The sequence below is a fragment of the Sceloporus occidentalis genome, unplaced genomic scaffold (assembly GCF_023333645.1).
Source record: "Sceloporus occidentalis isolate IW3139 unplaced genomic scaffold, rSceOcc1.0.p SCAF_32, whole genome shotgun sequence".
Lineage (NCBI taxonomy): Eukaryota > Metazoa > Chordata > Lepidosauria > Squamata > Phrynosomatidae > Sceloporus > Sceloporus occidentalis.
The window spans coordinates 3,443,709-3,456,320 of NW_028317012.1; the positions used below are offsets into that span (position 1 = coordinate 3,443,709).

Sequence of the window (12,612 nt, forward strand, 5' to 3'; positions counted from 1 at the left end):
TCACCAAAGAAGAACGCATATTAAAGTACTTCATGAGTATTTTAATATGCATCATTTAAAAATTAAATAGGTAAGTACATCCTGCCTCAAGCTCCCTGCCTCTGTGGTCCACTGATTCTTGATGATGATTGGCCAATCAGTGTCAGGAAAGCTCTCACCCTGAAATCATGTACACGAGGGTCTTCTTAGACCCCCCCACTATGTTCACCTAGTCTCAGCTGCAGCTGACTGGTAGTAAGCATATCCCATGGCAGGAGATGCAAGTATGAGATCTTTGGTAAGAGTTATAACACCAGATATATAATTTGCTTCCAAGTGACAACCCCAGTCCAGCATAAACTATTTTAAACTCATATGACCTATACCTGGAATCTAGGCTTGTGTGGAACTGTGCTACATGTTCCAAATCCATTGAGCTTGGGAGGAACTGTGTGTAATTAGGTTGCATCATTAGGAAGCTTTGTGGTAGGTGGGGAATAATGATTCACCTGTCTATAGCTGTCATCAAAGAAGGAATGTTACACGTTTGCACGTCATCAGACTTATTTTAAATGTACTATTGGTTTGTACACCAATTACTGTTTATTTGGTGTTTACCATACGTATATATATTACTATTTTAATCACATTGCGTGCGAGTGTGCATACCTGGTACTCTCTGGGTTTTAGTTGGAGTCTCAGAGGGAATCGCCGCTTCCTCGGGTCTCAGGGGCACTCTCCTCCTCCGTAGGAAGCATAGACCCCAAGAAGTACCAAGATGGCCATCCAGGATTGTTACTGAACAGCCCAAAACAACAGTTTCATTTTGGGGTATTCATTAGTTAAATTTATCAGGACAAAAGTGAAGATAACGTATTATATCATATTTATCAATGTGAAAATCAATTACATTTTATCTGGCAAATTCCTATACTTACTACCACCTAAAAGGAGATATTTGCAAAGAGAGAAGCAGGAAATGTAAGTCTGTAGGATAGGGATATAAATTTATAATAATTTATACTAATCTATCATTTACACTCAATGGGAAATGAATAACCAGTTTACTGCAGGCTTTGTATCTCTGCTATTGCAGTTATTGGGATTGTGAACAAGGACTCTTAGCTATCATGGCAATCACAGGGTTGCACCCACAGCTAGACATCAACAGAACCCCTGCGGTCTTGAATTGTGAGTTTACACAACCTTCCCATTGTTTATTTGATTCTGCAATCGTTAAATCATAAGGAAATCGCATTATCCTAAATACAATATTCCTTTATTCCACCCCGGCTTCCAGTGATGCACAGAATGCAAGTCACATGATAACAAAGAGCTAACACACAAGGACGCTAATGAGGGCGAAAACAAGGCAGAGGGGGGAAAAAGCATTCAGATAAAGGGCGAGTTAATTTTGTGGTAAGGGCAACATTACAGCTGGGGAAAAAAGGATTATTTGTGTAAGTAGGTGGACAAGATGGAGGGTGACAAGACAAGTATACTTGCAGGTGTTTTCAATGCTTCTGTCCAATTAGGTGCAAACACAGTGAGTGGTCCAGGGCCACCAGTGGAATGTCCTGGAGCTGATTACTGGACCTCTGGGTCAGTGGCATTTGGCCCTGTTCGCTTTTTTCATCCCTCCATACCAGCCCCTACACATGGCGAGCCTCATCTCTGAAACTGAATATACCTCTTAAATGTCCCCTATAAGGAGCAGATCGTGAAAAGTTATGGGAGTCCAGCCCTAGGAAGTTCCCAGGTGTGGTCCAGAGTATATGGACAAAGAAACGATGTCATAAAATAAAATTTCAGCTTCTATTGGTTCTTAGGAGAAAAAAAAAATATATATATATAAGCAGCCTGTTTCAGAGGGAGAGTTGGCACAGGCAGGCTGCTTCAGGGGCAGAGGTGGCACAGGCAGGCTACTTCAGGGGCAGAGGTGGCACAGGCAGAGTGCTTAAGAGGCAGCAGTGCCATAGGCAGGCTGTTTTAGGGGCAGCGGTGGCACAGGCAGGCTGTATTAGGGGCAGAAGTCTACCACGTAAATGTCTGCCTTAGTGTATAGTGATACGGGTTATGCTACACTACCATCAATGTCTGGCTCAGTGTACAGTGACAGAAGTTACACTGTACCACCATCAATGTCTGGCTCAGTATATAGTGATAGGCAGAGGCCTACCACTTCAATGTCTGGCTCAGTGTATAGTAATAGAGAGTTATGCTGTATCATTGTTCTTGCCAACACTAACTTTTTTGTGTGGAGGGGTGTCACATGCAGGTACACCCCAGGAACCAGCCCACCCTGCTTCACCCCAGGGACCCAAAATACATAAAATAAAAGATAGCAAATTCTATACTATACTATCCCTGCGACTGTACTTTCCCAGTATACCGGTCAGGAACTATAACACTATGGATCCTATATACACACCATTTAAGACCACACCTCTAGTGACACCTAGTGGAAAATCTACAAAATACAATTGTAATTCATTCGCCCAGTATCACATTATAATCAACAGAACCTATAGTAAAAATAGAAAAACAGCTGTGTGATCACAAGTCTTGCAGAAAAAAAATATATGTGAATATATATGTATATATATATATATATATACATGGATCAGCCATAACATTATGACCACTGACAGGTGAAGTGAATAACACTGATAGTTTTGTTATCATTTCACCTGTCAGTGGGGGAGAGATATTATGCAGCAAGTGAAAATTTCATCCTCAAAGTTGATGTGTTAGAAGCAGGAAAAATGTGAAAGCGTAAGGATCTGAGCGACTTTGACAAGGGCCAAATTGTGATGGCTTGATGATTGGGTCAGGGCATCTCTAAAACTGTAGCTCTTGGTGGGTGTTCCCAGTCTGTAGTGATCAGTACCTATCAAAAGTGATCCAAGGAAGGAAAAGAAGTAAACTGGTGACGGGGTCATTGACGTGGGGGCGAAGGCTGGCCCGTGTGGTCAAATCCAACAGACACGCTACTGTAGCTCAAATTGCTGAAAAAATGAACGCTGGTTCTGATAAAAAGGTGTCAGAACACACAGTGCATCGCAGTTTGTTGGTTTTGGGGCTGCGTGGAAGCAGCCTAGTCAGGGTGTTAATGTTGACATCTGTCCACTGCCGAAAGCACCTACAATGGGCATGTGAGCATAAGAACTGGGCCACAGAGCAATGGAAGAAGGTGGCCTGGTCTTATGAAACACATTTTCTTTTACATCATGTGGATGGCCGGGTGCGTCACTTAACCGGGAGAACACATGGTATCTGGATGCATCCATGGAGGCCGCACCTCACAACTTAAGGATCTGCTGCTAATGTGTTGGTGCCGGATACCACAGCACACCTTAAAAGGTTTAGTAGAGTCCATGCCTCGACGGGTTTGGAGGCAAAAGGGGGACCAACACAATATTAGGCAGGTGGTCATAATGTTATGATGCGTTCACCCCCAGCATTATGTTCAATAGTATTGCTGATAGGCCGCATACGTTTTTATGCTCATGTAGTGTGCAGTCAAGCAAATCCAGCCAGTGGTTGCACAGGACAGCACCCGCTGGAGTGGAAGATTGTGTGAGTGTGCTGCAGCCCAGGCCTGGGAATATAATACTAATTAGACTTGGGCGCCGGGATTTTAAAAGTCTGTAAGAGCGACTCTATTGGTCGCCGGCAGGGGGCTCCTCTGCCATCAACCAATGAAGGGCAGCTCATGAGGCCGAAGACGTTAGTTTCCCCGGGCCAAGTTGATCCGAGTTGTACCTTGCCCTGCACTGGTATCTTTGGTATACCAGCTCCAATGACCCTTATTCTTTTATTTACAGTTTTACAATTTTTTTACTGCATGCTGTAGGTCACCTGGTAGCCTATGCACATTAAATTTTTTGTAACCGTAGAAACAAGCAGTTGCCAGTTACATACATCAATTCCTATACATAAACAGGGATCTGATGTGTAGGACCAGACTTGGAATAAAAATAGCATTGGCTGTTTAAGGCCAACAAGTCAAAAAAATACAGGCCATCTGCTGGATTCAAAAAGCCACACACTAAATGTCTACATCAGATGTTGAAGAGTAACATGAGTTCACATGTATTCAAGAGGTGGGTGCGAGGTGTTATCAGGCACCAGCTTCTAGGTAAATGGGTTCTCTAGTCACCCTGGATAGACTTATTGATGACTACAATGGTACGTAAAATACTGAGGTCACATTAGTGTTCATCTGCAATTACTTGGGCTCTATATCAACTGGTAAAGAGATTTAGCAGGTCTAGCTGAACATTATTTTCTTACAGGAAAATAATTCAATATTTTTACTCCAAGTGCAACAAACGCCACTAATGCATGAATTCGCAGAAATTCTAATTTACATATTAAACATAGGGTGGCCAGAAAATACCAGGACTATAAACTAATTGCAAATATATACTGCCAGTCATGCGCAAACAATCAGGTTATTTTACTTAAAAAAGAGCTACTATCAGGATCTGGAACACTAATCAGTAATGCATTGGACAGGTTGCACAGGATTTAATCTTGAACAAAGCTACTAGGCAGAGAATGCTTTTGGAGTGTACACATGCATTGAACAATGAGGCTGCCAAGTAAAGCCCTAAAATCATGGCCAGCTCTAGGGTTTCTAGCAACTCAGGAGAACCTCAATCACCGGTGCCATCCCATATGTTCTAGAATCCAATGGTGGTACCTCAACGCTACATCTACTCTCCATCTTACTGCTACTCTTTATTTAGTTTACTGACCATATATAAATACAAGGATTTATAAAGCGTAACTAAACTTAAACATTTCTTTTCCCTATCTGGTACTGTCTTGTTGCAAACATGTATCCAGTCAGTGACAGTGATGTTGCTGCAAAGTATAGAAAATGGTCTTCTCACTATAGTAACTAACAGAGTGGTCTAATCAGGAGGTTCATCTAATCAACATGAACATTCCATTGGAACATTCCATTCATGATCCGACTCACCCTGCAGAGACACAGGTCCAAGCATGTCCTTCCAGACACAAGTGACGACCCGATGGCAGGATGAAAGGGAGCACTTTAGACACTTGTGGCTTGGCTCCAGTCTTTACTCCTGGCAGGCCAAGTTAGGCACTAGATTCATGCCAACACCGCCTTATCGGCACTAAAAAGATTTCAAAATCAGGATTTATTGTGCACATAAACTCATTTTGGAATATCTCATAGTAGCCCCTTTCTCCTATATACACATTTACACTATAGAAAAAAAGGAAGAAAAATGCTTTTACAGATGACAAGAAAACCTATGACTTACATTGCTGTTGTCCCAAGAAATGTGTCATACTCCAGTTCCTCAAGAAACCTTCTATCCACCACCACTAAAAAGTCAATTGCTATTTACACCAATTTACTGGCAAGTGACTCTTCCACAAAGATTTTTATTACACAGATTTTATTCATGTATCCTGTTTAGGCATTGTTCAGAATGGTCATTTTTGTTCTAAACTTCTTGTTTCTCCTCTAATCAATCCTTAATTCTGCCGACAGGCTCATCAACAATAGATTACACAAGGGAAGCTTCATAGGGACCCCAGTGATCTATGAGGTGCTAACAGAGGTTGAACATAACTAGAATGAATTCTGTGATCGATTTGAAGGGAACCTAAGCATTTTAGGGGACGATCTCTATTTCACAATAGACAAAAGTGGAACAAACTCCATATTTAGATCATTCCCCCAGTTCCACGTCTGACTTTTAGCTTTTTTTCTTCTCCAAAGTACCCCTCTAATAATTTTCTGTATATGGAACTTCTACCTAAGACTGATACCCACCTTAAAAGTTTTTGTTCCAAAACCGACCAAATTCTAGGAGGCAAAGCCATTCTCTGGTGACACTTAATGTAATGTATGCCGATCGGTCTTATGTTTTACCTGTGCCGTTACTCCTATTACAGTCCTGCCTTATATTTAATTTATTGATTTGCCGGTAAAATGGCTCTAACATTGTATATAATAGAGAAAATATACTAATTATATCAGAGGAAGAGGTAAGTAGTACCCACCAAACAAAACATCATATATAATGATAGTTTAGTATTCTTCTTATACAACAAAAACTGTTGAATAGCAGCACCTCATTCGGTATATACAAAGCACAGGCTTCTATTCCACATCCATGGAGAGTTCTTGGTTTGTGACATCACAACCAGTCCTTAATATATCATACAGACAAACAAGGATCCTTACACTGACCACTAATGATTCATAAATAAAAAAAAAAAAAACACTAAAGTGCCCAAAAAATAACCCTTTCCAGTTATCTGATGCATGCATAAGATTTCCCTTCATTTAATTTAAGTGAAACTTAAATTAACAACTTATTCATGCAGCAATTACTTTAAAAATAATATAAAAAAAAACAATATATTGCAGTCACAGTAATTTATTCTGAAGCATGACATTCATGCTTTTATAAGGCAGCCCAGCAACATCTACAGAGAATCTGTAACAGGGCAGCCGCCGTCTTCTCTCTATATAAGGAGAAAAGCTGATTGGGATGCTTCGCCTATTAAATCCGGCTGACAGCAAAGTGACTCAAGACAAACCACCAGCTCTGCTTTTCTCCCAGTGTAAAATACGGCGTATGCTTTAAGTATACAGCCGCAATCTCAAACAATTCGCCGTTGGCCGCAGCACATTGGCAGCCACCACACAAAATCTGATTCATGCAGCCCCTACCGTCATTAACATAGAAACATAGAGTTGGACATCAGATAAAAACCCTTTGACCCATTTACTCTGCCCATTTGCCCAACGGAAAACCACTCCTTGGTCTCGTCTTAGATTCAGGAGCCATATGCCTGTCGCATGCATGTTTAAATTCACCTCCACAACTTCCGCTGGGAGGCAATTCCACTTATCTACCACCATCTCAGTAAAAATCACTGCATGATATGTCCACATAGTCAAACAATCCTCTTCAACATACCCTGCACCGTCACTCTCTGTGCATATAGTTAGGTTAAGCATAAGCTGCCAATCATCAGTCATATACGTAGCGCATACAATAAATAAAAGGTTATTATAGTGTAAAATCAAAAAGTAGTCTTATCACCCCACCAACCAACTGAATAATCCAATCAGCGGGGGGCATTCCATTGATTGCTATGGCAAAACAAAAAGCCACTTTTCAACCTTTGCACAAAAATCAATTTCTATCCGTAACCCGAGTCCCTGAGAATAGACGTCCAATAATATAAGAAGTATATGAATAAAAAATAAAATGTAAGAGAAACAGTGATATTATATCAAAGTTGATTTTTAAAATAATCTACATAGAAATATGATCATAGATGAACTGCATACTGGGGGTTTATGTACAACGAGCTATTCTTGGGCTAAATGATAAGATTACCATGGCAACCAACACAATATTTCTTCTTCTTACGCTACTCTTAGCAGTTTTCACAAGAACTTCCCCCTTTTCAATAAACCCCATGATCTCAAAACGTACTACTGAAAATTTCTAAACATGACAGCAATAAGGCAGAGCAAAGAACTATACAAATGCAATGGTGATACAAAGTAAAAAACAAAAACAAAAAAAAACCAGAAATGCCCCTGTGCAAAATATTAGAAAGACAAAAAGTGACACCATTTTTAATAAAAATGTTACATATATGTACTGTTTTAATAATATATATATATATAAATACATGTCCCGTAGTTCTTGTCTTTATAGTGCACTACATACATTTTATGTGGTTCTTGTATATTTGCCATTTTCATTAATTTCTTCATCATTATGATACATTGCCAGAAAAGGTTCAATTTGTGTTATGTTATGCACCTTGCGTTACACATGCTATAATTAATTTTATTTGGGGGGGGGTGTGAATGCATTTTCTGTCCTTTTAAACACATTTGCCCTTTTTTTTTTTATTTTGAAATGTTTCCCCGTAGGTATTACACATACCTATCTGCTCTATATATGTGTGTAACGGAGGAATGTGCAGCTAGACAGACCAGTCTACTCGGCTTCTGCACGTGTGCCGCATCACGTGTGCCGCACCATGTGTGCAGCCAGTCTCTGCTAGCATGCAGCAGAATACATGCAGCGTGTCTCTGCATGCAAGCGGTAAATGGCAGGCTGCTCATCCTTGCATGGCTGCAGTAAATTATTTCCAGTTCACCTCAGCATGCTTCAAGTCTCAGAGTAATCGAAATGCCTTTTTTGTGCCCAAATACACTTCATTATACTACAGACAGAAAGTGAGCGCACCGCATCATACTACGTGCAAGCAGAGACTGCTTTCCATTTCCGTTTCTCAGGCATGTGGAATACACTGGGCCGACAAACACTACATTGTATACGAGCAGACGTGACAATTCCACATACAATGTAGCGTATACAGTGCAATGTCCATTTAGCTGATGGAAAGCTCTGCATCCGCCTAGAGTCTTGCGCAATCTAGTGCAGTAACTAGTCAATCTCCCTATGCATGGAGCTCCACATCATTACACATGGGCAGGCTAAGTAGAATCCATCAGTCCTGTGTTTCCTGCTTTTCTATTAATAAGCATTAACAGAAAACCTAAACAATAGAGAAAGGAAAAGGGCGCGACATTATGTTTGTCGCAGTAAGGCAATCTGCGGGTGTGACAGTTTATGTGAGACGCTATGATATACTTTTGCGTTTAACCCCCCTCCTACCAGATAACTTCAATGTAACGCAGTGCATATGCATATATAAAATCTCTGCATGAGTTATCGTTCACCAACATTGCAAGTGTGTGTGTTGTATATATACAGTGTAGCGGATTAGCGCCGGGACTTGGCTATATCTGTTGAGTGTAGATGTGTAGAAAGGAGTGAATAGGACAAGGAGTTCTCTCTCTCCTGTATGTGGAGATGCGGGTGAACAATATCTGTTACCAATCTTTTCTCAAGTGTGCATTCAATGAATTCCCAATGAAGAAAGAATGCGCTTACCCACTCACAAATTAATTCCCCTGTTAGTATCCCAGTCCAAAGTCAAGAGTCCCCCCAACTGTGGTCATATACATTCAATATTTTGGCTATCCCATCCATTTTCAGTCATCTGGAGAGCAAACAACATGAAGCTGGTCTGGGCTGCCCACACTGCCCGTACTAGAGCTCCCATCTCCTAAGTCTCGTGGCCCACAGGGTAAAAGGCTCAGCTCTGATGAAGCAACAGGGCTGGCATGATGCCGTATGGGGGCACCATCTTCTTCCAGAGCAAGAAAAACCTCAGACAGGCAGGAGTTTTCACGCATGAGCTCCTCTTGACGTCTCTCAAGCTCAGAAAGCTTCTTAAGGTACCCGCCAAGGTCCTCCCTCAATACCTTAGCTGCATGGTAGCCAAACAGTTGCCACTCACTAGCCAGCTTCTTGCTCTTTAACCTATCATCATCCAAAAAGCAGCAGAGATCTTTCAGCTCCCTGTTCTCTTCTTGAAGACGATGGTTGACTTGTTTGAGCTCACGTATTTCTGTTAGATGACCTTGGAGTTGGCGGTTGACCTCTTTGATGAGACGGCCTCTCTGAATAAGGGCAGCCATCTTCTCTGCCTCCTCTTCTCTCAGCTTCCTAACTAGTTCTTCTTTACTATGAGACAGCATTTCCTCATCTGTCATCTTGGAAAGGTCCCGGCCTAGCAGACCACATTCCTCATTCATCCTTTGGCTTACTTGATTGATAGTAACAAAGCTTCAACTGGGATTAATGAAACTTGGACTTTTTTGGTGATGTCACCAATCCCGCCTGTAGAAAGTAGAAAAATAGATGAGACTCTTTTTCTTGCCAATGATTTTAAAGCAGTGTGTGATAAATCAGTCAGTCTTAAAATGGTACCACATATCATAATCCATTAGAGAAATTAATAAAACAGACAAAAATTCAAATAATGTAAATTGTCCTGGAGCCCTGGTATAATAGATTTCAAAAATATGGCTATGCAAAGTTACGACAATAGTTGAAATAAGGCATAGACGGTCTAGGCATTACTAGTTCCTCGAAAAGGGGCTCGTTATTCTTCAAAATGGCTTCCAAACCGTTTGCAAAAAGAAGAGTACAAGTTCAAAATACGACGAAACCCACTAAACAAATAGATATTGCTGCCAACGGTCAATAAGCAAAACAATATCAGGTCCTCATAGTCTTGTTCCTGGTTATACCCAGATCTCCTAAAGTGGATCGGTAGTTCCACAAAGGCTTCAGCTGTAGAACTGAATGTTTCGACCGGTCACCCTGTTTGATCAGGCTTTTACACTTAATAAAATGCGTTACTATAAAAAATATTACTAAATACCATATCCTGGTCGCAACAAAAGTTGACAAAGTACGCAGCACAGCTTCACTTTAGAACTGAATCCAGATTGCAACCATTCAAAAGGGATTAATACCGCAGCACCCCAGCCCAAAGCGTGTATGGTTTTCACCGTCCAGAAAGGCTTAAAGGCACTAGCCTACGACTCCGCTCACCTAGGCTTTGTCAAGTTATGAAGTTTTATAAGCAATTCATATAGGTTTTTGGCTCCAAGCCCCAGGTACACAGTCTAACAAGCTCGTTGGGCCTTTGCAGGACACATTCCAGTGAGGGTCCAGGTATTGATCTCATGGGATTTTATAGCAGAGATGAAGCTTCCGTTAGTTTATGTAACAGCCAAATAGACAAAAAGATCCTCTGCTTGGGGTCTCCACCGGGCATGTGCCAGAAGGTGCCGAGGAGAGGGAAATTCACATATCTGGATATGATACACCTGTGGGGTGAATGAGGACACTGGACTTTATCATCGTAAATGTATGAGACACGCAAGAATGTAAACAAGAGTTATGGGAATAAAACAATAAAACAACACAAAAAGGTGGCATATAATTACGGAGTAGACGTAAATACCGCATCAAAACAAGAGCTAGACACTCCAATAATGGTAAAAATACAAACAGAGGAGGACCAACGACAGAGCTATATGATTATGCACTGAAAACAGGCACAACGAGAGAGATGCAGGAAAACGATACATAAAATAAAATCGGAAAGGAGGAATGAAACAGCAAATACATGAAGGTTTTAAGATGGGGAAGACAAAATATTGGGGTAGGAGGGCAAAAGATGTGAGGAGATACTGAAAAAAAAAAAAGAGAATAATAGTATCGGACAGAAGCGAGGAGGAGGATGCATGTAAATATAGCAGTATACATAGACACAAATGTGCTAACCGAGCAATGGAAATATCAGGACACGAGGATGGAAAAAAGGAGGATTACAGAAAATAGGAATGGAGGATGGGAGAAAATCACAGGGACGCAAGGTGAGAAAAATGGAGAAATACAAAAGGAAAGCCAGAGGCAGAGATGTAAGGAGAGAAGATTGCAATATAAGGGGAATAGATTGAGATATATATATGAAATGGCATAAAGGAGACAGAGAAAGAAGTACAAAAAGAGAATAATCAAGAGAAAAGGAGGAGATAGACGGTTTAATAAAAGAGAGAGGCAGCTAACCTGCTCGTGCAGCTGATGGAGAGAGAGAGTGGGAGCGAAAAAGAGCCGGGGGAGGGGAGTAGGAGAGGTGGGGGAGTGAAGGGAGGTTTGTGATGTCACGGACGATGAGGAGAGCTCAGGAAATCCTGTGCAGAGAACCAGCTTACACAGACACAAAGTCTATTGTATTTGTTTGGACAAACGCCGTCTCACATACACAGATGTTGCGAATTATACATGTATCCATAAGGACGGGGATGTATCAACATTTTGTGGAAAAAAATAAATAGTGTGATAGAGAAAAAAAAAGTGTTCTAATAATTCCCTGCATGAAATGCTAATGGAGAGTATAAAGCAAAGGAGCATTTTTGTCGCATGCCCTTAACATAACCATTTAGCTACTGTTTTATTTTTGTTCTCTGTAGCAGATCAGCAAAGTTTCCCCTTGTGTGCTGAACATCGCCTTATGACCAGAAACCTTTCCTCCTGTTTGGTACCCCTGTGAAAAGTGTTCCTTAAGCGCATCGAACAACACTCAAGATATAAAATGGTTAATTGTACTTGCATGTAGGCTATTCCTATCCCATTTAGTTCATCTTTACAAAAAAAAATCACTAGGAATGGGTTTTCCAGCTAGATTATGCATTGTCACAAAGTGTGGCAGGATAGATAAGAAAAGGAAGGAAATTGCAGAAGACATCAGCAGCATGGATTGTGGATTTAAGACTTAAGGAAGAGAAAAGACAAAAGAGCAGAAATCCAAAGGATGTAATCAAAGATTTTCACTTAAGACGCGCGCTTGACCTACATGGTAAACGAACAGAATTAGCTGTTTATGTTCTGGAAAAGGGACTACTCAATACAAGGGATACTAAAAACAAATAAGGGACAGGCCTTGTGAGTTTTAAAAACAGGTCAACTCCATTCTCATCCCATTCCATTATCCGACCAGCACTCAGACTGGACCCACAGGTAGTAAAAATGTTTGTTATTTTGTATTTTATTATATATGGTGTGCGTTGTACGGTTGGGCAACCTGTGGAGAGAATCAGCAAAACATCCCGCATGATTGTTTCTATGATGCAAGCTTTGGCATGAACAGAAACACCTCTTATTATAAATATAGGTTTCGTATCTACGC

At 40.9% G+C, this 12,612-nt stretch overlaps 1 protein-coding gene across 1 annotated transcript; it reads right to left on the reverse strand.

Moving 5' to 3' along the window:
* Nucleotides 1-9,058: 9,058 nt before the first annotated feature.
* On the reverse strand, nt 9,059-9,664 carry LOC149298510 (coiled-coil domain-containing protein 85B-like). The gene has a single exon (XM_089487395.1). The coding sequence runs from the start codon at nt 9,662-9,664 to the stop codon at nt 9,059-9,061; it is 606 nt and encodes a 201-aa protein (XP_089343521.1).
* Between the last annotated feature and the right edge of the window lie 2,948 nt (nt 9,665-12,612).